This window comes from Eptatretus burgeri, chromosome 8, assembly GCF_056783735.1.
Source record: "Eptatretus burgeri isolate ZD-2024b chromosome 8, Ebu_testis_v1, whole genome shotgun sequence".
NCBI lineage: Eukaryota > Metazoa > Chordata > Myxini > Myxiniformes > Myxinidae > Eptatretus > Eptatretus burgeri.
In genome coordinates this window covers 69,025,098-69,052,108 of record NC_140968.1, presented here as the reverse complement: position 1 = coordinate 69,052,108, position 27,011 = coordinate 69,025,098, and the positions used below count along the sequence as shown (strand labels likewise).

General features: G+C 43.7%; 1 protein-coding gene and 1 pseudogene across 4 annotated transcripts in view; one reads left to right on the top strand and one right to left on the bottom strand.

The window, feature by feature from the left end:
* LOC147021967 (high affinity cAMP-specific and IBMX-insensitive 3',5'-cyclic phosphodiesterase 8B-like) overlaps positions 1-27,011 on the bottom strand; it is a 207,075-nt gene that overhangs the window by 30,717 nt on the left and 149,347 nt on the right. For all 4 annotated transcript variants that reach the window (XM_085892462.1, XM_085892460.1, XM_085892461.1 and 1 more), the window contains 6 exons: positions 23,362-23,438; positions 22,884-23,051; positions 22,678-22,723; positions 22,437-22,572; positions 12,547-12,640; positions 6,508-6,612 (listed from right to left, as the gene is read on the bottom strand). In XM_085892462.1, the coding sequence (XP_085748588.1) occupies positions 6,508-6,612; positions 12,547-12,640; positions 22,437-22,572; positions 22,678-22,723; positions 22,884-23,051; positions 23,362-23,438 (626 nt within the window). The remainder of the gene's footprint in view (positions 1-6,507; positions 6,613-12,546; positions 12,641-22,436; positions 22,573-22,677; positions 22,724-22,883; positions 23,052-23,361; positions 23,439-27,011) is intronic.
* Positions 15,330-17,277, top strand: LOC147021969 (uncharacterized; annotated as a pseudogene).

The following is a 27,011-nucleotide window of genomic DNA, read 5'->3' as shown; positions in this document are numbered from 1 at the left end:
TACAAGTTGGTGTAATGTAAAAACAAATTTACGATTAATTTATCAAAGACAAATTATATGCTTGTTAGAGGAAGATGACAAACCATCACAGTACAGGGAGGCTTCACGATTGCAGAAACTGCAATAATTGAAGTTGATGATACATCATTTGTTGGTTTGATTATTATAGATAAGAACTTCACTTGGAAAAAAAAATCATATTGAGAAGGTTAATTAATGTATCTGGCAAAAAGTTGATATATTATATAGATTGCGAAATTTTGTTCCAAGACATATTTTTATTTTAATATACAAGGCATTTATATCGCCACATTTGACATGTGGGATAGAAGTGTGGGGTAGCACCAATGAAACTAATTTTAAGTGTATAATGTTAACTCAGAAGATGGCTTTGTGCACAATTACATTTAGTACAATTATGTCACAGTCTAAGCCTCTGTTTAAATAATTGAATTTGTTGAATGTTTTTCAATTGCATGGACTGTCTGTTTGTCACTTTATGTATGATTTGATAAATAACAAACTTCCACACTCAATTGTTCAATATTGTTCTTCAATACAACATAAATATTGTACAAGACAAAAGGAAAGTCAAAAATAACGTACCAAAATGTCCCACATTGCTTGGGAAATTTTCTATATCATACACAGGTACTAATTTTTGGAATGAATTACCATTAGATATGAGAAAGAAAACTTTGCGACACTGCTTCCCTAAAACTCTTACAGAGTACGTAATGAGAGATTAACTGTATGTCAATATATCAAACCGATTAATCAATATTAAGTTGTATATTACTATGTACTTTAAGAAGTGTTTTGTGTAACTGGTAGTTATTTGTTCAATATTTAAGTATAAATACAATATATTTGTAGTGTGTACATTATAATCATTGTTTGTACCAAAATTAAAAGGTTTAAATGTTAAGGTACCAGACCAGATTAGCATTTTATGCTGCAGTATATTCTGGTTCCTATTATCCAATCATTTCATATTTTTTAATTTTTGTTACATGGCATTATAGACAAAATGTTGTGGTTTCTATGTGGATAATAATAATGTTCAAGTTTAAGTTCAAATTGGCATCCACTTGTGGCCAATGCAATTGAATGGACATGTTTAAGAAAGAAACACACCTTTCCATACAATATCCCACAGGTGACAGTGCATTTCAGAGCAGAAACTTTACCATTAAGTCCAAGGAACTGTCCATAGAGTTCAGATGTAGAATTGTGAGGAGGCATAGATCTGGTTAAGGGTATAAAACAATTTCTAGAGTGTTGAATGTTCGCAAGAGCACAGTGAGCTCCATCATTAGGAAACAGAAAGAGTATGGAACAACCCAGACTCTTCCTAGAGCTGCCGTTTGACCAAACTGACCAACTGGGTAAGAAAGACCTTGATAAGGGAGGTGACCAAGAACTCAATGACCACTCTGAGAGAACTACAGAGTTCCTTGGCTGAGACTGGAGTACCTGCCAGAAGGACAACAATCTCTGCAGCACTTCACAAATATAGGCTTTATGGGGAGAGGCGAGAGGGAAGCCACTCCTGAAGAAAAGGCAGATGACAGCATGCCTGGAGTTTCCAAAAAGGCATGTGAAAGACTCAGAGCATGAGGCAAAAGATTCTGTGGTCTGATGAGACGAAAATTGAACTCTTTTGGCCTGAATGCAAATAGCTAACTCGGGCGGAAACCGAGCACTGCTCATCTCCCATCTAACACCATCCCCACACCGTGAAGCATGGTGGTAGCAGCATCACGCTATGGAGATGCTTTTCATTGGCAGGGACTGGGAGACTTTAAGGATAGAGGGAACAATGAATGGAGCCAACTGCAGGCAAACCTTGGGAACTTTACAGGTAAAAGACCTTGGATGATGGCAAAGATTTATGTTCCAACAAGACAATGACCCCAAGCATGCAGCCAAAACGATTCTGGAATGGCTTCAGAACAAGAACGTGAAAGTCCTTGAGTATCCCAGCCAAAGCCCGGACTTGAATCCCATTGAGAATCTGTGGAAAGACTTGAAGATCAGTGTTCACAGACACTCCCAATCCAAGACAGAGCTTGAGAAAATCTGCAAGGAAGAATTGGAGAAAATCCCTAAATCCAGACGTGGAAAGCTATTTCAGACATACCCAAGAAGACTTGAAGCTGTAATCGCTGCCAAAGGTGCTTCTACAAAGTACTGACTCAGGGGGTGGAACACTTATTGACACAAGACATTTCAGCTTTTCATTTTCAATTAATTTGTAAGGAATTCTAAAAACATGTTTTCACTTTGTCATTATGGAGTATTTTGCATAGATCGGAAACAAAAATGTTAAATTTAATCCATTTCAAATTCGGGCTGCAACAACAGAACGTGAAAGAGTCGAGGGGTGTGAATACTTTCTGTAAATCCAGGATTAATGCTCACCTGCACTCATTCATTCCTCTTTTTTCCTGCCTGTGGAACCAACTGCCACACACTCTTCAATGTCATGCTTCACTCCAGGTATTAAAGACAGCTGTTCACCACCTAAAATTGTCCCGAATCCAAAAACCATGATCTTTTCTACCCTCATCAACCTCACCCCAAGCCCTCCTACTTCCAAATTTCCAGTTTTTCCTTCCTGAGAGTTTCCTTCTGTATCCATCTTGTCCACTCACTGCATCCTCTCCTGCCCCTCATTTCTAACCCACCCATTGTTTGTCCAAGTGTCCTTCCATCTTGGCCTTCAACTGTGCTGTTGGTGTCCCCCCACCACCCCTTCTCCCCAATGATCCTTTTTTGTTATACACAATGATGAGGCTCGTATAAGAGCTAACACACAGACTGTATAACAAAGGGAGCAAGAGACAAGAGGGGCAGGAGAGGAAAGCACAAAACAGTGGGGAACAGAGACGTGAGGAGATTTGTGGAAGGGAGAGGGAAAGGGTGGGGTGCACGGGGTAAACAAGGTGGACGCTACAGGGACTTTCAGGAAGGAAAGCAGGGCATTTGAAGGAGGTGGATTTGGGGCGGATTAACGGGAGTAGAAAAGATCATGGTTTTGGATGGGGGAAGATAAGAGATGGTGGTGAACAGCTGCTTTGAAGATCTGGAGGGAAGAGTGGGATTGAACAGAGTGTGTGAGTTTGTTCCAGTGGCTGAAAAAAAAGAGGAATTAAACAGTGAAGGTGAGCAGTGATTCTTGATTTTGGTAGTTTCACCAGAAGGGGGTCGCTGGCGGACCTTGAGAGCCCTGCGTAAATATGGAGGAGACAGATCACAGACAGAGCAGGGAACGGCGAGGCCAGAGAGGAGATGGTATAAGACAGAAAGACTACCGACCTGCCTGCGGTGAGGGAGTGAGAGACCCAAAGACTCAGCTTCATTGTGGGAGATACCAATGATCCGAAATGCCTTGGTTTATACAGCCTGAAGCTGAGAAAGGTGTGAGGCCGGAGCACCAGCCCAGAGGGGAGAGCAGTACTCCATCAGGCTGAGAATGAAAATTTTGTATGTGGTCAGGAGCTCAGGTGTGCCAAGGAAGGACTTTGCATGACAGAGGATGCCCAGACGGTGACTGGCTTCGGAGGCCAGCTTGGAAATGTGGCTTTCTCAGGAAAGATCATGGCAGATAGTGAGACCCAAAAGTTTGAGTGAAAGGATTTCAAGAGGATTGTTGAGAAAGTAGATGGAGGTGGGGGTGGGGGGTTCCAGACGGTGCTTTCGGAGAGACATAGTGAGAGTGTGAGATTTGTCAGGCTTGAAGGACATGTTCCAAGTGTTGGACCAGCTTGTGATTTTTATCCAGATCTGTGGAGAGTGAAGAGGCTGCTGCTTGCCGATCTGAGGGATGACAGATGGTATGGTAGAGGGTGGGGTCATCAGCAAAGAGATAAAGAGAATTTTCCAGAGAGTCAGAGAGATCATTGATGAAAACCAGAAAAAGCACAAGGCCAACAAAACTGCGTTGACAAACTCCAGCCTGGACAGCAAGAGGGGGTGAGAGAGTTCCATTTAGGGCCACACGTTGACTGCAACAGGAGAGGAAGTTTGCGAGCCATGAGTGGAGATTGCCTTGGATACTTTAGGAAGTGTTTGGTGAGCAGGGCGGGTGCCAGACCGTATCGAAAGCTCGCAAATATGTTTTGGGAGATGGCTCTGATCTCATGTCTGGCATTGAGGATCCTCATCCATTGTTGTATCCAGGGTGGAGTGACCTGGTCTGAATCAAAGTTGATGATCGGAAATCAAGCCATTGGAGAAGAGGAAGGATTTAATGTCTGAAGTGATGATAGATTACATAACCTTGCTGATGATTGGGAGAAGGCTGATTAGTCTGTAGTTGCAGGGATCTGTTTTTGCACCTTTTATAAACAGAGCGGTAATGTTTGCTGATTTCCAAGCAGATGGCAGATGACCTTGAGCAAATGAAAGGGTGACTAGAACAGAGAGAGCGTGAGCAAGAGCAGCAGAGGAGGTTTTTCGGACACGTGGGCTGATGCCGTCTAGATGGGTTGCAGAATCAGAGTCGAGGTTTGACAGCAAACTCTCCATCTTGTCGGGAGAAAAGGACACAGAGTCCAATAACAGCTGGGTGCGACTGGGTAAGCTGGGTACAGAAAGCGATGGGTTTGGGACAAAAGATTTAGAAGCAATCACAGAGCTTAGGCATTCAGCCTTTTCATGGGCAGTGTCAGCTGTACAGCCATTTGAGATAAAGAAGGGGATGGAAGGGGAACATACAGCAGAAACAGACTTAAATAGACGCCACCATGATTTCGAGAAGGGAGACAGGTTTGAGGGTTCATACTTGAGATAAGAAAGATGGTGTTTCCTGGCTCTCCTCAGGGTAGACACACCCTCATTCCAAGATTTGTTAAAATAACTGAGATTGCCGTCAGTTTGATTTGCCTTCCATGAGGCGAAGGCAAGTTGTTTCAGGACAACTTCCTCACCACAAGCTTCAGTGTGCTATGGATTGGAGGAAGGGTATGACAACTGAAGACAAGATGAGATAAATCTGTGCACAAGAGAGAGCAAATTTCTTTGAATGAATTCTCAGGATGAGTTGATGTTGGAGAAAGTCGGGATGAGAGACCAGTCTAGAAGTTTGATGGCCGCCTGAAGTCCCTGCCAGTTGGCCTGAATGAAATGCCAAACTTGACGGTGCTGAGGTGGTTCTCTGATAACAGCCAGAGAGACGTTTACTTTGACAAGCATGCGATCAGATGAACCAATTGGAGCAGAGGAAGAACAGCAGATATTTTCAGAGAAATTGGTCAAAATCTGTTACATCCTCATCTGTTCAGTGTACTAACTCATCGTCAAGTCTTGACTATGTATTAAGGAAAAAAAAAAAGGTCTAAGGGGTCTCAGCAGTCTGAAGGGTCCAAAGGTTTAAAAGGCGCTTTCCAGTAGCACATAATCAACAGATGTAGTCATGGTTGAACTGACGTTCATAAAGCATGTAGTAAGGAGACATATATATATATATATATATATATATATATATATATATATATATATATATATATATATATATATATATATATATATATATATATGTCACGTGGGTTAGTGGCTGAAGATACACTCACTCCATTATTACTGGCAGTGCGCCGACCCTCCGGGTGGATGGAGTTTGTGCATTATTTGCTGAAAAAAGAATATTCTGTATTGGTATTGCAATGAGGCCATAGATGTTTCTTTGGTGTGCGTCTTGGCATCAAGAGATAGCAATATTACTGAGATGTGGTGGGAATAATGACATGAGATGAGGTGGGCTTCATCAAGGAGGCTTCACACACATTCACAGTGCGAGTTTTTCACCAAGATGTGTTTGCATGCACAGTACAGTACAGTACAGTACAGTACAGTACAGTACAGTACAGTAGCTTAACTATGTACTGAATCAAATAAGAGCGAAAGTCCAAATGGTCGAAGAGTGAATGAATTAAAAATAAAATAAAAATCAGATTCAAATCTCATGTGATAACATTCGTTGAAAAAAAAAGTGTTTGTAAAAGGGACCACTTCATTGAGCAATGTTGATGTTAATATTGAAGTATTAAATATGGCAAACAATTTAAATAATTAACGAGATCACTTCTTGTAAACAAACACTGTAAACAGGAAACAAAAAATATGATGAATTTGGAGGATCGACATTATTCCAGAAGAATCATGGGTGAGCTTGTCGACATATTAGATGGAAATACAACATGAGACATAAATGCACTTTTGCATCAATAACATGGAGAGGACCAACGAATCAATCAATATGGCATGTGCAACTTCAACCTGGGGGATCACAGTTACTATGAGACAAGCACTTGCAGAACAGTCAGCATTCTCCTCTCCACATTATGGCATCCTTTGAAAAACATTTTTGTCTCATGCAAATGGTTGTGCAACAACCTGGCATGCTTTGGGACAAGAGAAGAGACATTTTCAGTTGAAAATGAGTTTTCAGAGTGAAAACTGCAGTGTCCAAGGAACATGGGGGTCACAGGTGCAATGTGAGCTTACCTTCACTGTTTCTTGAGCGAGGAAGAATGCAGTTGCATGCAGCACATCAGCAGCATGCGTCGAGTTGTGATATGCATTTCCAGAATGGTAATTTGCTTCTATTAGCTGCACAAGTTTGAGTTTGACGCAGGAAGCAGACATAAATGGGGAGAAGGTGAAAGTACATGAAGGTTTATAGCACTAGATCATTCAATTGAGAGATAGTTAAGAAATAAGAGTTCATCAACTTGCCCACTGATTGTCTGCATACCTTTAACACATACAAAATCTAGGGTCATGGAAGAGCAAGGTGCCAGAGGGTAAAAAGGCAACTTGACCAAATCCTGCAACTCCCTCTAATTCATCAGGGTAGAGACTCACCATTACCGACATATTTGAACATTATATTTCAGATTCACACTCTCCTCGCCCTCATTTTGACTCGGGTTACAATAACGTGGTGACAGTACGATAACATAAGCAGGTAAGCAAACACTCATTTCCACTGCAGATTTATTCATCAAATTGGGAAATTAATGTTGTTTTGTCTGGAGGGAAAAACAATCAAGCTCATCAAAGGTTCTACATTTCCAAAGAAAAGGAACGCGATTACTCAATTACATTGGTTGCAGTGAAGAGTAAGTTATGGAGAAGAAAGATGGACGTGATCTCCAAAAGTGTGATTTCGAAGCAGGTTTTGAAAAAATAAAAATAAAAACATTTCTATCTATCTTGTCTTTCAAACGTATGCATGAGGGTCATTTGAGGTCACTTGGGCTTTTTTTCTGGAAAAAAAAAATCAAGATGTACAGGAGAGTTGATAAAATTTCACTGATCTTTAAAGGTATCCTCCTTGAGAGATCGGTAAAATACCTGGGTACATCTATGTGGGACAACCTTGATTCTTCCAGTCTAAAAAAAAAAAATTAGTTGTGAACATGTCCTGAAATAGCTGTGTACTTACCTGCCTGCTTGCTGACCTGCCTACCTGTTCCAATGTCTTCATCATTCGTAAACTTAATGCCACCCAGATGTTCATTGAGTGGTCCAAGTTGTTGAAAATCACAAGGTGTAAAGTATGGAGTGGGTGGGTGATTATTTATAACCTCACAACCCATCTCCCTTTGAATCTACAAATCCTTTGAGGTGCAGGAGATTAGAGCTCCTCACCTTGCACTACAAACCATATTACCCCTTTCTGTCTGTTTAGGTTTTCTTTTTGTCTGGAGGTTATGTTTTCACCCCTTTATGTCTGTTTGTCTGTTTGTTTGTCTGTCTGTTAGTTTGTGTGTGCAGGATATCCTATAAAGTTGTAGACGGATCCAGATGAAATTTTGTGGACAGGTTTGGTGTATGACAAGGACGAACTGATTAGATTTTGGTGAAGATCCGGATCCGAAGCCGGCGACTAGAATTTTAAAAGTGATTCTTCACCTTTGAGAGATAGGACCAAAAAGGATATTGTTGCGGTTCTGGAAACCGCATCCCTCCAACACCAATGGCAGCCAACATACAGTGGCCCCCAGACAGTTATTTCATTAATGTACGTTCAGATAGTCCCTTCCTTCTCGTCTAGTGGGTCAAACGAGACAGTGCATTGTGTAAATCTCAGAGTTAGGTCTGATTAAATCTCTGAACTTCATTCTTACTCTGCCTTTTTCTCCAGTCCTGAGGTAAATCCAAGCAAGGAGTCCTCACGTGAGCCAGCAGGTGCTACGCTCGGACACCCATCGGTAGAAACCACAGCCGCGCCCTTCGCGTAAGAATGTGTCCTCGAAGAAGATCAAGGGCAGCAGTAGAAGCCGATAATAAACGCCAGCGCTGCATGGAGCGCATGCCCCACAGCGACGAACCCCCACCCACTGTTCAGGCGATCAGAGGCAAAACCAACACACCAAATGCTAAAAACATACAGTACGCACATGGCGCATTCTTCTTCAATCTACTTATATCTATGCTCTTTCCTTCAATTCATGGCGTGGATCAGGGTTGGCACCATGCACCCCACCGCCTCTGATAACTGCGATCACGATGCTTGATGACGGGCGGATCCGAGCGCTGACCATGTGTACAATGGCGGACGGATCCGAGTGCTGACCACGTGTATAATGGCGGACCCGCGCGCACTGTACGGGGCATGCTCGATGGTGGGCGGACCTGCGTGCTGACCACGTGTACAATGGCGGACTTGCACGCAGCTCGTGATACTTTATCATCGTACGGAACGGGGCACGAATAACACACATCTTTGGTCGGGTCTGCGCATGGGGTTACAATAACGTCTTACCGTCGGTCTTCGCTAACCACAACAGACACAAATATCTCCCGCGGACGGCAAACATCCTCCCGCACCTCCGCCTCGATGCAGCTGCTATCAGGCAGAGGCATGCTGTGCAGCCAGATCGCTCGGGCCGTGTGGCTCATCATGGAGCAGGCACATTGACCAGCACGAACCGCGGGTTGCCGGAGAATGGAACGGGGTTCGGTGTAAGGCGATTCATATCACGGAGTTCGGTGCAAGGCTATTCATGTCATGGGGTTCAGAGCGAGACGATTCCGCAACTTGGAACCATCTTGCCACCATCCACCAGTGGAGTGGAGCCGCTTCTGGCCATCACAGCCAGGCCGCACAGTGGCTGGGGCCAATCAGAGCACCCAATTCAGCTGACGACACCGCTTCAGGGTGGCGCCCGCACCCTGCACCGTGGGGTTTATTTAAGGCGGATTGCGAAGCCGTCCGTCCTCTCTCTCTCTCTCTCTCTCTCTCTCTCTCTCTCTCTCTCTCTCTCTCTCTCTCTCTCTCTCTCTCTCTCTCTCTCTCTCTCTCGCACGTTGGATCTCCAACTTGCCTTCTCCACCGCCCTTCTTCACCGTCCTGCTTGCTGACTCCGCCTTCTCCACCTTCCCTTCTCCACCCACTCGTCTGCTGATTGCGCCCTTTTTTCACCGCCTTGTCGCCGACTCCATCCACCCACCTGATCCTGTCTGCCACTCCTCCCACTTGCTTCAGACTCTGCCTTTCTCCACCCACTCACTGTTGGCTCCACCCAAGACCCTCCCTTCACCCTGACGGTCGCGTCTCATTCTCTGGTCCGACGCTAGCTGTACGAAGCGGGAGATGACGCGCCAGCTGTCAGGGAGGTATCGCCCAGCGGAGCATCCCCCCAAAACGTATTGGTGGTGCGGTCGGGCAATCGTGCAAGGTATTGAGAGACTGTTAGTCTCATCTCCTCTCCTCCTTTTTCTCTTCATTAACTCCTTTTCATCGGGTTGTGTGTGTGTGTGTATGTGTGTGTGTGTGTGTGTGTGTGTGTGTGTGTGTGTGTGTGTGTGTGTGTGTGTGTGTGTGTGTGTGTGTGTGTGTGTGTCATGGCACCTGTCCTCGCTTGTTAAGATTGTAGAAGAATTATATTGGGATAACTCTGCTCTGCTTTTGTAAGTTGCTTGTATTATTGCTGCACCTTTCACATTTTCTCCCTTTCTCTGCTCACACACACACAACAATAAACTATATTCACTGTGCCACATATCTTTCTTCGCCTGCCTGTTAATAAATCCTTTGTAGAAATGTTCCCAGCTCGTTTTTGTCTTTTCTTTCATTGATCCAGCATGGTCCGTATCCTAACCTAGCCGGGATATTATTCCGAAAGATCTGTTCCTTTTCACCGGTACGTCCTTGGCAGTGTCGCTCGGCTGCATCTGATCCGGGAAAGTGATCCGGTTCAGACAAGGCGTACCGAGGGCGTGTTGCCGGTAATTAATTAGATAACCCGGTTAACCCATAGACGGAGGACCCGAGGTCACGTGGTTGAGTTATTGGCGTTCACGGTCGGTCAGCAACCCGCCGCGTCACGGATTTATCCGTGTGCGACGGCCTGCAATTCAGAGGAGTCTGGTGGGAACCCGAGATAGCTTCCCCCCCCCCTCCCCTCCGGTGGTCTTCTCACCCAACACACAACAATATATAGCACGATATCTAAAAAAGTTGCGGACGGATTCGGATCAAAATTGGTGAACATGTTGGGTGTGTGACAAGGATGAATTGATTCGATTTTGGTGAAGACCCAAATCTGGATCTGGAGACGAGAATTTTATGTTTTTTTTTTAAAGTGATTCTTCACCATTGAGAGATGGTGAAGCCAAAACATGGTGATGGGCCAAACAAGGTGATGGGCCAAAAACAATATATAGCACGATATCTCAAAAATGTATTGGGCCCGATATGTTCTCGTGGATCAGGCATTACGTAGTGGAGGTATGCGCTCCACCGAGTGCCCTTCTAGTTTAATTTGTAGTCGGATAAAATGATTGTTTTCACAGTTCCAATTCTGATGTCCAATTACTCTGTGATTTTGCATCACACAGCAATTCTCCAAATAAGCTGCATGATCTTGTTTTTTCTAGAGTAACAGGAGTTGGTTGAAGACGGCACATGGCAGGCATTTTACGATGCTGTGAAAATCCACAAATTCGATTTTCCTCCTTTTTCATGTCAATGTTTAAATATCCAGCAATACATTCCATCTTTTAATGTAGAGACTACAGATGAAATACTCCACTACATCTCTGTCTTGAGTTCAACAGAGTCCAGTGATGTAGCATGGATGGGCTGGAAAAGGCACTTCGACTTTCCTTTTATCAATGCGGGTTTTAATTTGTATCAGATTCATTGGACAGCCATTCTACAATGTAAATGTAAAAGTGATATTTGACAACATAACCATAATGTCGATTAAAAGAGGAGTCTTTGACAATCAATCAGCACCATACTGTGCCACTAATCACATAGATTTCAACAGGGTTGATGCTTTTTGAGGATGGAAAACAGGGCTGATCTCGGTTCGGACCATGGATATGCCTGGCGATGTCACGTGGCCACATGACTGAAATTTCCTGAAATGTTTTCTATTTATCTGGGAGGTACAAAAAGTTGACAACTAATTTTCGAAGAGTAATGTCATAACTATCAGCATAGAAGGTGAAAAATGTCACCGTCGTTCCTCTTTTCTAAAAATAAACCCTGGTGAGAACAGTGTACCCATTGTAAACGCTTGATCCAAACACCCCCATTGGCTGAAAATCAATCTTCAACCTTCTCATGTTTATCTTTTCCAAAATGTTTTATCCTCTATTTTTGTTTTCAAGAGGCAACAAACAAATCATAGTTATCAGATCCTGCAGGTCCCTGCCATTTCTTCTGACAAGCTACTTTTATTACCTCCGCCACAGAAGGTAGAAGGAGGTTATGTTTTCACCCCTCTGTCTGTTTGTTTGTCTGTGTGCAGTATATCTCAAAAAGTTGTAGACGGACCCGGATGAAAATTTGTAGGCAGGTTGGGTATGTGACAAGGACGAACTGATTAGATTTTGGTGAAGATCTGGATCCGGATCCTGATACTAGAATTTTTAAAGTGATTCTTCACCATTGAGAGATCAGGCTTCACCGATATATAGCACGATATCTCAAGAAGTTGTGGACGGATTCGGCCGAAACTTCGTGGACACGTTGGGTGTGTGACACGGAAGAATTGATTCAATTTGCTGAAGATCCGAATCCAGAACCAGATCTGATAATTTTTTAAGTGATTCTTCATCATTGAGAGACAGGGCAAAAAATGCTATATATCACGATATCTCAAAACGTTGTGGACGGATTTGGATGAAACTTGGTGGACAGGTTGGGTGTGTGAGCATAACAAATTGATGCGATTTCTGTGAAGATCCGAATCCGGATCTGGATATAAGACATTTAATTTCAAAAGTGATTCTTCACCATTGAAAGATAGGGCCAAAAACGATATAGTACTTACTGTATCGCATGATATTTCAAAAATGTAATGGGCCCGATATGTTCTCGTGGATCAGGCATTACGTGGCGGAGGTATGCGCTCCACTGAGTACCCTTCTATTTTTCTCTATGACATGCCAAAAACCCACCCTGTAGGGATTCAGTCTAAAAACCCATCTCGTGCCCCCCTGCTCCAACATTTACACCTTTACAAGCAATCCTGTATTAGCAACGCACAAGTCCCCAAGTGACCAAATGCACGCAAGCCTCACCTGCAGCCACGCCCGCAGCGTTGTTTCCTGACAACCCAGATATGCTGCAACACCAAAATGGGTAAACATCTTGAGGCCCAGGTAAACCAAAGGTCTGAAAGATAGTATATCATGGGTGAAAGAGCAATTACCCTAATCATTCAAGTTGGTACTCAATTGTTACCACGGCTAAGCAGAAAAGCAAGGTGAGTGCAATTCTTCAGCATTTGCAACGTCTTTTGACCATTTTTCAATCATAAGTGACAACGATTAGAGAAGGCCTTGTTTGGTGATGAGCATTACTTCAGAAAAAAAAAATACATCTTCTTACTATTGTATAAATAAAGGAGGTGTGGAGGTGTGCTTCCCTCTTCTGTCTCTATCCTTGATTGCCAGCTATTCCTTCATGTCCTTGCCTTCCTCGTCCCTGTCGTGAGCAATTTTGTAGATCACCTTTTTCCAACCATTCTCATCTGCTTCCATATCATTCGTCTTGTCTACTGCCCTCCTTACTGCTATCTTCTGACTGTACAAGTGCAGCAAAACCCCGCATCCAGTTGTCCTCCTTCATCTTTTACATTCTCTATCATCTTCAAAGCCTCCTCCTTCTCACTGATTGCTTTCGCTACTTCCTCGATCCACCCCACCTGGTTTCTATTGTACGATGTTCCACCCATTCTTGATGTTCTTCCACACAAATATTCTGAAACTCCCATAATGCCTCTCACTACTTTTTCCACTCTTCATCCAAGATCTGACTTCATCACTGAGCTCCTCATACTTGGCCGTCACCCTATCCTTGTATACCACAACGTCATTTTTACACTTCCACCACTTGATCATATTCTTGCTGAGGATCTTAGCTTCCCTCGCTTTCTGCATGTGCAGAACAAAAACCACAGGCTTGTGTTGTATTGTGGCATGCTCTTCTGCAATTGCTTTGCAGCTTTTAATCCTCCACAACTAATGCTTCTTCACTATAATAATTGTCTCAACAGATACAATTCAGTGTTGTGGTGCCCACACCTGCATTAGCCCAAGAGCCCACAAAGGTATATTTGTGTTTTGTTCGCCAAAAGGTCTGAGAGTTGTTTCTGGAGTGAAAATGTCTGTAGAATTCGAATATGCTGGTCTGATGAAAATCCACTTGGACAGTTTTCCACAAATCGGGTTTTTTATAGGGGTGCCCTATAATTTCCGGTGAACGCATTTCGTTTCATAAACGTTCCGAACGAACTTTATAAGAAATAAATTTCGACTCAAGCCCAATAGCTACAACCAAAAATGAGATATCATGCTAAATCTTATCGTTGGCCGGATTCTACGAACTATTCTGTGTCTCAATTTGACTTCAAAAAAGTTGGATTAGCCTGATTTCAATGATTAACCTCAATTTTACTTACCGGCACGTTTTATAATCTTATATTTTTTGTGTATTTTTTCCAATCCTGAAGTTTTCAAGAGGATTATTTACAAAACAAATGTACTGTTTTGAAGAACTATCATTCCCCTTTCCTATGCAAAAAAATAATCACGTAAAAACGGTTTACATTTTGCAGAGTAATGAAAAAAAAGAGAGTATATATGGGGTTACTTGGAAAATATCGCAGTTTTCGAGATTTCCACAATTCTCAAGCAAAGTGAGTCATTGCAAAATATTATGATTTATATTGATATCGTGTCTGTACTACCTCAATGTTCTTTGCAAGTGGAAAAGTTCTTGTCTGAGTAGTATACCCAGATAATTGGTTATTTGGTTTACTCTATTTTCAGTGAAATAGATGGTCGGACGTCAGTTTCATTTTTTGTTGCACAAATGTGACATACTCTAACTACAGCAGATGCATGTATAATATTCTATCTTCTGTTAACCAGACTACGACGTTTATGTATAGCACGCGTATTCCCTGTATAATGAATGTCGTTGGTGGTGGTGGAATAGTATTTTTTTTTTCTTTCAGGTTCACCAACAGCAAACAAAATGACATCAAAACGTACATGCATTCTCCATATTCACGGTAAAACTACCGAAGAAGTCAAACCTTTCGACGACAATACATGGCGGAAAGTGGATTCTGTTCATGAAAAGAGACATTCCACAGTAAAAGACTCAAAGTATTTCAGAATAAGCCTTCCTGCTGAATATGACCAGACAACTGGTTATAGTCCGGTGGCTTAGTGCCAATTTTGGGCAAGATCATGACACGCTGGATTAAAGCGCCACATTTTGCACACTTACTATACAGGTCCCATCGAAACATTCTAGAGGGGGGTGCCCGGTCTGGGGTGCCGAGGTCAAGGCCAGGCCGAGGTCAAAGGCCACATGGTGTAATACTGTATAAATACCACATATAACATAGGTTTTTGTTAATCTGGAAGGTTTTCACCTTGCCGCAGTAGTGCAGCAGTCGTTAAATGTGGGATTGGAATCAGTCAAGCATGTTTTTATTCTTGATACGTTCCCACGCCCCCCAAAAATGTCACTTTTCCCTCCAAAATGGTCAAATTTTCCCCAAAGGTCAATGTTTTTTGCCATGAGGCCAAATTTGCCCCGAGTATATCCGATCGCAGGTTTATAATTGAGGAGCAATTAACAAGTTTGCCTCACCATGGCTTTTTACCACTCTGTCTGTAATTGCTTAAACATAATATATGTGCTTGTCTTGGTCTCTTTTCAGGAAGACGAATATCGATCCCAAGCAGAATGGATTGGGAAAAGTGCATAATATGTGGTTTGAAAGATGGTGATTCAAAGTGTCATGCTGAAAGGTCAGATGGAGAAGGACTAGCTTCATATGATGATTTCCTGCAGAATGTGGAGGGATTTCGTGAACTACAAGCACTTCCAGTTGAGTTAGCCTACAGCAAAAATCGTGCAAAATGGCATAAAGCATGTAAACTGAAGTTTGCTAGCTCTAAGCTTGAAAGAGCAAGAGATAGACATAAGCGAAAAAGTACTGAACAGGATTAAAGAAAGTCTAAACGCCAAACAAATGAGTCATCTTCAACTCTGAAAGACTGCATCTTCTGAAGAAAAACTCAAGGCAAGCTGCATAACTGTTCTACTTTAGGACTGGATATGACACTCAGAGATATGGCTACAACATTGAAAGACAAAGACTTGCTCGCAAGAATTGCAGGAGGTGATTTAGTAGCTATTGAAGCTAAGTATCACAATAAATGTCTAACAGCCTTCAAGAATCGCTCTAGAAGTATGGAAAGAGAAAAGCAGGAAGACAATACCACATCCACTATTGATCAGAAAATGATGCAGGCTCGAGTGTTTGCAGAGCTGGTTTCTTATATAGAAAGCAGAATTGAAGACGGAACTCACATATTCAAACTTTCCGAGATCCATACATTGTTTGAACAGCGACTTGACATTCTAGGTGTCAGAAAAACAATCAATAGGTCAAGGCTCAAGAATCAGCTTCTTTCACACTTTGCAGCTGACTGCCGAGAACAGTCGGACGGGCGGAACACTCTCCTTGTATTTAATGAGGGGCTTCAGCTAATTTTGAAGGCAGCAATGGCATCACGTGACTTTGATGAAGAAGCTCTCTCCATGGCCAGTGTAGTGAAACAGTACGGAAAGAGATATCTAACGGTGAATTATTTAAATTCTCTGGCACATTTCCCACTGACTGCTAAGAAAGTTCAGTTCCCACTTCTCTCAAAACACTGGTATCTATGCTTCTGTGTGGTAGCAACATCAATGACCAAAGCATTGCACATTCCCAGGCCTGTCTCGCAATCTGCCAAAATATACTCTTTAACGACAAAGGAAAGGCTTCAAGTGTGTCCAAGTCAGGCCATACAAAGGACTGCGAGCCTCCCCTACCTCTATATATTGGTTTGAATGTACACACACTTACACACAATAAGAAAATGTTGACACAGCTGTACGAGATGGGCATGAGTGTCAGTTATGAACGTACCTTAGAGGTAGAAGACTGGCTTACCACAGCTGTGTGCCAACGCTTTGAAGATGATGATTCAGTGTGTCCTCCACAGATTCGTGATGGTATTTTCACAGCAGGGGCTCTCGACAACATCGACCACAACTTGTCTTCCACAACAGCCCAAGGATCTTTCCATGGGACAAGTATTAGCCTCTTTCAGTTCCCGACTGTCACCGCCCCTGGTACCAGCAGACTGGCTCTCACTGTTCCACCTCCTGAACATACCGGAACACCTTCTCCACCAGACAACTACCGCATTGTACCAGACGTGGCTTGCAATATTGATGGTGTAGTCGTCTCGGCGGCTGGTATTTCTGACATTGATACCCCTGACATCGACAGCCATCTTGAAGAGGCCAAGAAAGAAGAAGCGCAATGGGTCCAGCAGAGTATTCAGATCCTCTCCAAAGATACAATATGTACAGACGAATACATCTCATGGGCTGCATACCATGCATCGCATCAACCAGAGCCGACAGACCCGATAGGCATTCGTGCCCTCTTACCACTCTTTCTGGAGAAAGCTGCAACCATTTCAATGGTTAGACATGGAATGACCATTATACAGCGTGAAACAGAAAAATGCAATCCAGGACAGATACCCGTCATTGCACTCGATCAACCACTCTACGCACTGGCGAAGTATGTGCAATGGACGTGGCCACAAACATTTGGTGAAGCGTCTTTTATTGTCATGTTTGGAGGCCTCCACATATAAATGGCTTTGTGGATGATGGTTGGAGACCTGCGAGAAGGAAGTGGTTTGACTACAGCTCTGAGTGATGCAGGTGTTGCTTCTGCACCCTTACATGCAATTTAGTAGTATTTATATGTGGTCAGAAATGCTATTCAGGCGGCCATTTTGGAAATTGGCGGCCACTTTGACCTGGACATGGCAGACTGGGCACCACCCTCTAATATGCTTCCATGGGACCTAAACAACCAGTGTGCAAAGTTTGTTGCTTTAATCCAGCGTGTCATGATTTTTTCGCTAAGCCACCGGACTATTATCACAAACGGTGCTCCAAAGATTTCACTGCACAGTCCATTGCAAATGTGAACAAGATTCAGCTGGCCCATCACGATCACACGTACTGCGTTCTGAAGTAGAACACACAACGACAAGTTCTACAGGCATCTTTGAGAAAAAGTGCCCGTTCTGTAATTCATTGCCATCATTGCCATCATTGCCATCATTGCCAAACCGCAGTACAGAAAGATGACGACATGATGTCTTCGAAGTTGGCCGCTCACAAAGCAGCATTCCAGGAACTCCAGAAGCATATCGACGTAACCTTGGTGTCAAATCAAGGAGCAGAATACCTTGCTGTTACAGGTCCTGAACAGAAGTGGCCTCAGAATTGGCAAACAGCTCTTCAGTCATGTTCCTTCAAAGCAGGATTCCTTCGCTTCCTTGGAAGCGAATGGAAGAACAACAGATATGTTAGCATCCTGAAGGATCATATTGTGGTCATGGGTTTGGATGGTGTCTGCTACACATTCAGAGAAAACGGAGGGAGTGTATTCAGAGAAGACACAGAGGCATTGAACTGCCAACATGAAGAAACTGACACTCGACTTGTGTTTCATCTTGATCATATCATGCAAGTATCACCAGCCGCAAAGATGAGGGTCAGAAGCAACGACACGGACGTCCTCGTGGTTCTGTTGTGCTACGCAGGTGCTGCACACGACTGCCCAAATGTATGGATGGATGTTTGACTCAGCAGTAACAACACCAGGCGATACATCAGTATTCCCAAAATGGTTGATGACTTGGAATCTACTGTCCTGCAAGCTCTTCCTGAACTTCATGTATTTACTGGTACCAACTTCACAGCATCCTTCATGAACAAAGGAAAACAGAGACCCCTTGACATCATGATGAAACACGAACAGTTCATCTCAGCGTTTGCCATGCTCGGGGAGCACCACAATGTGCCTGATGAAACAGTTTCGACAATTGAGCATATTGTATGCTCGCTGTATGGGAAACACAACTTGCTCAGCGTTGACACTGCCCGCTATGTTATGTTTCAACACACATATGCGTCAAGACAGCTGGGGGATCCACTGGAGAAGATCAAGGGTGTAAACCCAAGCAGCATGCCGCCTTGTCGATCCGTTCTGATCAAGAAAATCAAGAGAGCAAATTATGTTGCCTCTCTGTGGAAGAAAGCTGCACGTCAAGATCCATCTCGCTTATGTGGCCAGCCGTGCCAACACGGATGGATCCTGGTTGATGGAAGCTACGCAATCGATTGGTTTGATGGTGATCAGATGCCACGCCATATCAGCCAGATCCTCAGTGAAAAGTAATCCGTCATCGAATCAGAGGACGACGAGAATGTGGAAATGTCGCACGGAGAACTTTTGTATGGATCAGATGAATCGGACGTGGATGACGATGATTGGAGATGAGCAAAATGTAAAGCTCATTGTGTGATGACTGTTCAGATACATTCATGGATTCATTATAAAACCGAAGATTACCAAGACACTTATCCAGATCTATAGGAACATACTGAACAAAAGTCAATAGATTTGCATGCTCATTTTCCAAACTTCTCAACACATTGCGATTAATACACATGGATGACAACCATTTCGTTTACGACACAGATATATCTGATTGTCATGATTATGTTGTTATACATTGTTAACAATTTTGTCATATTATGATAATGTCAATAAATCACTATATTGTAATTAGCCTCGACTTATTTTACATTTACATGTATATTCCAAGAATCATCGGGAATTGCGATATTTTCCAAGAATCATCGGAAATTGCGATATTTTCCAAGTAACCCCATGTATACTCATTTTTTTTCATTACTCCGTAAAATATAAACTGTTTTGCGTGATTGTTTTTGCATAGGAAAGGGGAATGATAGTTCTTCAAAATTGTACATTTGTTTTGTAAATAATCCTCTTGAAAACTTCAGGATTGGAAAAAATACACAATTTTTTTTTTTGTATACCTTTGTCGAGGCTCGTATGAGAGCTAACACACAACTCACAGCAAGGAGGCATGAGACAAGAGGGGCGGGAGTGGAAGGGACAAAACAGTGGGGAACAGACACATTAGGTGAACTGTGGAAGGGAGAGGGATGGGGATGGGACAGGGAACATGGCGAAGAGAAGATGGACATTACAGGGACTTTCAGGAAGGAAAGCAGGGGAATTGAAGGAAGTGGGCTTGGGTGGATTATCGGGGGTAGAAAAGATCGAGGATTTGGATGGGGGAAGATAAGAGGTGGTGGTGAACAGTTGTTTTGAAAGCCTGGAGGGAAGAATGGGAAAGAATAGAGTGAGGAAGTTTATTCCAAAGGCGGGAAAAAAGAGGAATGAAAGAGTGAAGATGAGCAGTGATTCGTGATTTTGGTAGTTTTACCAGAAGGGGGTTGTTGGCGGACCTTGAGCGCCCTGTGGAAATGTGGTGGGGACAAATCGCAGAGAGAGCAGGGGGGCAAGGCTGGAGAGGAGTCGGTAGAAGACAGAAAGACCACCGACCAACCTGCGGCGATTGAGTGAGAGGCCCAAAGACTCAGCTTCATTGCGGGAGATGCCGATGATCTTAAATGCCCTGGTTTCGACAGCGTGAAGCCGAGAAAGGTGGGAGGCAGGAGCACCAGCCCAGAGGGGAGAGCAGTACTCCATCAGGCTACGGACAAAAGCTTTGTAAGTGGTCAGGAGCTCAAGAGGGCCGAGGAAGGACTTTGCACGACGGAGGATTCCCAGTCGGCGACTGGCTTTTGAGGCGAGGTTGGAAATGTGACTTTCCCAGGAAAGGTCATGGCAGATAGTGAGACCTAGAAGCTTGAAAGAAAAGACTTCTTCCAGAGGATTGTTGAGAAAGTGGATGGGGGGGTTTTGTAAACGGTCCTTTCGAAGAGACATAGTGAGAGTGAGATTTGTCTGGATTGAAAGACATGTTCCACGTGTTGGACCAGTTTGTGATTTTATCCAGATCTGCAGTGAGCGAAGAAGCTGCTGCTTGCCAGTCTGAGGGATGACAGATGGTACGGCAGAGGGTGGAGTCGTCGGCAAAGAGAAATAGAGGATTTTCCAGAGAGTCCGAGAGATCATTGATGAAAACCAGAAAAAGAACAGGGCCCAGAACGCTACCTTGAGGAACTCCAGCCTGGACAGGAAGAGGGGATGAAAGAACTCCATTTAGGGCCACACGTTGACTGCGACAGGAGAGGAAGTCTGCGAGCCATGAGTGGAGATGGCCTTGAATACCATGGGAAGAGAGTTTGGTGAGTAGTGCAGGGTGCCAGACCGTGTCAAAAGCACATGATATGTCCAGGGATACGGCTCGGATTTCCTGTGTGGCATTGAGGACCTCCATCCATTGATGGGAGAGCAGAAGCAGCATATCCAGGGTCGAGTGACCTGGTCTGAAACCAAATTGATGATCGGAAATCAAGCCATTGGAGGAGAGGAAGGATTTGATGTCTGAAGCAATGATGGATTCCATAACCTTGCTGATGATTGGGAGAAGGCTGATTGGTCTGTAGTTACAGGGAGTAGTCTGTAGTTACATCTCTTTAGCATGATAGCTCGAGCATTCCATCATCATCTCCAATACATCCCCGAAACTCTGTTTCTCTGCCTCCATCCTTCCAGTCTGTGGATCGTAGACAAATATGACTCACCAGGTGTTTCTGTGTCATCAACTATGCCAAAACTATCCAACCCTCCCATTCTCTCCACTCTGATTATCTCCTTGCTGATATCTTCTGATATATAAGATGATAAAACGTGCCGGTAAGTAAAATTGAGGTTAATCATTGAAATCAGGCTAATCCAACTTTTTTGAAGTCAAAGTGAGAAACAGAATAGTTCATAGAATCCGGCCAACGATAAGCTTTAGCATGATATCTCATTTTTGGGTGTAGCTATTGAGCTTGAGTCAAAATTAATTACTTATAAAGTTCGTTCGGAACGTTTACGAAACGAAATGCGTTGACGGGAAATTATAGGGTACCCCTATAAAAACGCGATTTGTGGAAATCTGTCCAAGTGGATTTTTATCAGACCAGCATATTCGAATTCTACAGACATTTTCACTCTCGAAACAACTCTCACACCTTTTGGCAAACAAAACACAAATAAACCTTTGTGGGCTCTGGCTATATGTAATCATATGACTCTCCTGCTTCTGGAAGAACAAACCAGCTACAACTAAATTGTTTCTCACCACCAGCTCCAGATCTTGACTCTCTCCATTACTCACTCCACATCTGTTATGTACTAACACTCTCTTCTTCACCTGACTCCCCTATTCCCGAATACACATTGAAGTATCCCGTGATGCACAGCATCACCCTCCAGCTCGACCATTCCATCATCATCTCCAATACATCCCCGAAACTCTGTTTCTCTGCCTCCATCCTTCCAGTCTGTGGATCGTAGACAAATATGACTCACCAGGTGTTTCTGTGTCATCAGCTATGCCAAAACTATCCATCCCTCCCATTCTCTCCACTCTGATTATCTCCTTGCTGATATCTTCTGATATGATTATCCAAACTCCATTACTTCTTCTTGCTCCTGCGTAACAGCTTGTACCCTCCTACCATCCTCCTCACTCCATCTCCATTCCATTGATTTCCTGAACACACATCACCTCCAACCTTACTCTCTGCATTATCTCAACTAACTCAACACCTCTCCCCTCCATCATTCCCACATTCAGTCTGCTGAGCCAGACTGTCAGCCTGATGATCCCCATGGATTTTGCTGACCTTTTGCAGTGGCCAAAAAGTGACGAATCAGCTGCTCTGGATGTGGTAACATTGCCTTGACATCACAGAGCTAGTACCATCATGATGAGTTAGGGACGTTTTGCTGCCATATCCACAATCCACAATACAGTAAGAGTATACATAGTGGAAACAAAACATTCAACACAGCAAATATTGTGAATAGAATTCTCACCTTCCATGTGTAGCTCTCTCTAACTCGAATATGTCAAAATCCCAGCTGTCTGCATTCTCTAGGATGTCGGCGATGTGTGACGGGACATCGGACAATGATGCGGGCATAGATTGAGAGATGTGGACATGATGGGAGGCTGTCAAGACATGGCAACACTTTATAACTAAATTCACCTGCAAATATCCTTAATGAAGTGAGAACAATTATGAAAGACACAAGCATCCCTTTTCCCCATCCTCACTCTTTGACAAGATGTAGTCATTTCCAGAAAGTTTCCGTATACCATCCTGTGGGAGAGGGAGAGAAAGGAGGTCACTTTAGTAAAATTAAAAGGGTAAGAAAAGAGCCACAACAGGATTGCAAACATTACCAAAAGGGTGACACCATCTTGCATCACAGTGAGACCAATTGATTACTTCAGCAGAGTGACATATACCCTGCACTCACTGTCATAAGCCCTCCGACGAGGTCGCTCGTGTGTGGGTCTTCGTCTCCTCGTGCTGCCAGCTGTGGAGAGTAGAGCTCGGTAGTGCGGAGGATCTCCAACACACGGTCCAGTGCTTCTGCTACTGTTACAGGACTGCTCTCCTGGGCCACATTTATGATGTTTATCACCTGTTGCAACATTATCAGGGAGGGAATATCATCACAATGTGGAATGCAAAGAAGCAGGTCCATCATTTTAGAGGAAGGTAAATCTGGTATGGTAAATCAATGATGGGTAGGTAATAAGCATACTGCCCATTTTTGATAATCTTCATTCTTAGCATCCAAGTAAGGATAATATTGACCTCCAGTTTATCAGCTCTTTCTTGTTCCAAAGTCGACTGAACTAATCACAGAACTAGAATTCACCAATAACCAAGCCTCAAATGGGCCAATACTTACCATTACAGGGCTTTTCTTGCTATGTGCAAAATTTTACCTTTGTAATCGGAGCCTCAATGGTCATTGAGTGAATCCGTGCCATTGACGAGTTCCGTCGGTGTTGTCCACTTCCCCCTGTTCAGGAACAAGCAAAACAACTTTGAGTCTACGTCATTCGTGCATAAAAACCATACTTCACATACATTTACACACATTATAAATTCAAGTGACCGGTAGGTCAGGACTCATAAAAAAGCAGCTTTCATCACCAATAATCAGACCCCCAAATCACAACTGAAATAACCAGATTATGTTCCTTAAGCTCACCAATTTATTCAAACCGAAAACAATTTAAAGCTTAGTTTCATTGATTTAACCCAAAATGGAATGAAAAATGCTGTCGACAAAGACATCTCTGGAGGGAAAGACATTTGAAGCTGTCAACACAGTCATGTCCCAATTTTTCAGTGCTCTCATTTTGCTGCATGCCTTTGGACATAGAATGTCATTTTTATGATGATATTTGCCAAGTTAGCCAATGCAACTTTGTGTCATAATGGTGGGAGCAGCTGCTCTAAACCTGGGAGGTCAGGAATTTGATTCCGAACCTGTCCAAGTCGTACCAAAGACTTAAAAAAGTCATGTTGCTTCTTTGCTTGAGATGCAGCACAGACAAACCTCAAAGATTGGCCTCCATGGAGCAGAAAAAATTCCAACTTAAATGCCCTGCTGAGTTGACAGAAAAAAGCAAAGCCATCATAAAAAGTGGTGTTACTGATTCCCAGAGTGCTCTGAGAAGTAACGGCTCTTCTGTCAAGCTCAGAGGCTGTGTTAGTCTTAAGTTGTGTGTCATTGTGTGTGTGTCTCCTTCATAACTCCAAAACCATAAAACCGAGCAGCCTGAAAGTTTGCATGCACACGAATAAAACTCCAACGAAGTGCAATAGTGAAAATTGGGTGTTTGGGTAAATCAAAACAACCCTTTTGAAGATAATTAATGGCCTTATTTAATTATATCCTTCATCAGGCGATCCTCGACCACCTCGCTGTCTGGAGTCTTTAGGTGTGTCCTGGGTCACCTCGCTGGGGTCTGAAGCTGCCATGTTTTTTGGCCTCCTCAAGCGTACCTTGACTTGACTTGGAACAAGCCACAACTTGGAACAAGCTGCTCATCATAGCTACGAATCGCTGGATGCATTTCAATGCTATAAACGCCCGGAGACGTCAGCGTTCATTGTTTTATTTCATTTCTGCACATGCGATTGCCATGAGTATCTCTTAGACTAAGAAGAATCACAAAATTTAAGCTCCAGAATAGAACTTACAAGCAGTTCCGACTCCTAGAAAAGTGTCAATTCGTCCAATTCGGACATATGTGACATTTCGGGTGTCTCCAAGAGGTGTACGTTGAATATGATTGTATGGTAAATATGACGGTTCGGTGATTGCCAATTGCGTGCCAAGGGAACCGTTTCTTCTCGACCGTTTCATTGGAGTGCTTGCTTGAATGCTCAAGCCACTTGGCGAGCACTCTCCAAGCTGCTTGGTTGTTCATTTCAGGAAAAAGTGCATGCGTTTTCAATCTCACATCGATTAGACATATGTTTCTGCCATTGTTGGATCCCGCGGTTCCGTGCGGTGGGTGCCTCGGGAGACGTCTCATCCACTGAAAATGTACAATTTTATTTTTACAGGACATCGCTTTGTTTAACGTTTTTGTGCGATCTCCATTTGTAATCCACCTCTCACTTCAACATCGATACATGTTAAAAAAAAAACAATAAGGTCCATCCGACCCTGTGTTCGCCATGTTTGTTCAAGTTGTGAAGGCACAGAGTATAAATCGACATTTTGTGTGCTGTAGTTTGGTACATTATTAATTGAATTTCACTAATTACTAACTTTAAATCCTCTTTCAAAGAATGCTGCTTCAAGGTAAACCTTTGCGCTTGTCGTCTTTATACACCTTATGTGTGTGTGTTTACATTTGCACCTGTGTATGCATATCAACTATATCACTCCAATGGCACTTGGCAGAGCACAGAACTGCATGCATCATCACGAGTGCAGCATTTCCAGCAGCCTTGAGAAGTTCAGCATGGATGCCACAGATCCCAGGAGCTTTACCCCATTTCAAACAGTTCACCGCAGTCTGTGTTTCCACAAACGAGGGTGGATCACAGTTGATTGGAGTGTCAGCAAAAGGGATAGTAATACCCCTGACATCCAAATCGACAGCTGGTGGATCAGCCTGGTACAGCTGCTGAAAGTATCCGGCCCAGCGGGCATTCACTTCAGACTCCTCTGTCAAGAGTCCACCACCCTCCGCTCGAACTGCAGTACATCGAGGGACGGGCTTGGTAGAGCGCAATGCACAAATTCCCCTGTAAGCAGGACAGGAATCACTTGACCACAGGTGATGTTCTATCTCCTCACACATTCCTCGCACATAGGCCTCCTTGTCCACCCTTGGCGCACGTACAGTTTTACACCTCAGCTCCCTGAACAGCTCAGCTCTGCCATTCAGCCTGGCTCAGTGACTCTTGTCAATGGTATCCAGTGTCCCTTGAGAGAGAAAATTCTTCTTCACCCTTTGTTGAGTTACAAGACATCCACCGGCAATATCAAAGATGGTGGTCTTGAACACACTCAACAGCTCTTCAGGATTCCCCAAAGCACCCAGTCCCCCCCCCCCAAATCCCCACTCAACATGTTTGCAAACTCCTCAACTACCATCCTTGAGCTACCATCCAACTCCTCAACTGCATCCTTGAGCTTGCTAACATCCACAGTAGGCTGGGATGGTACCATTCTCCTGGATTTAAGCTGCAACTTCAGAGTTGCTACAAAAAGCCTGTGGTCAGTATTGAGGAACTGAGCACTCTGGTGGACCCTGCAGTTCTGGATCATCCTCCAGCGACCATCAACGAGCACATGGTCAATCTCCTTTGCCACACCACCAGCGTTGGAATACAAAGTTCAGTGATGAGCCTGTGGGCGCTGAAACCATGAACCAGCCGCCCGAAGTCCATGACTTCTTGCAAAGTCAAGGAACTTCGTGCTATTCAGGTTCACAGTTCCAGACCCATGTGGACCAACACATCTCATAACCATCCTGATCAGTTCCAATCGATTCTCCAAGAATCTCCAAGAGGAGAACAGTATCTCGTCTGGGGCACTGATCAACCACAGACTCGAGCATGGCATATAATGCATCCTTCATGGTGAGATCCCTCGCCTCATTTGGAGCACCTACAGAAAGCAGGGAAATGACACCCAAGGCGTGACGAATCCGTCTCATATTACGCTCATTGACTGGTGTTACCTCAGTTCCCATTGGAGTGAGCTTCTTTGACACAGCTACAGCAACTCCTTGGGCATGGTAACCATCATAGCGAACAGACCAATAGTAGGTGTGACCGCCCACCATGATCTCGTCGCAATCCGGTCTCCGAACCTCAGAGGGTGCTGCAATACCGATGTCCAAACGATTGAGCTCAGATGATCACAGAGACAGGTCATTATCCTCTCTTAGGGATAGGACATTCTAGGTACCCACCCAAAAGGACCGCCTCAGGTTAACCCAATGAGACTGCTGTCTGGTGGACGACACCTCAGCACCACCCCAACACACACGACCGCAATCTGCCCCGGGAAGTTTAACCCATGGTTTTCTTCCTTTTATCAAAGATTGGGGGTCCCAAAAGC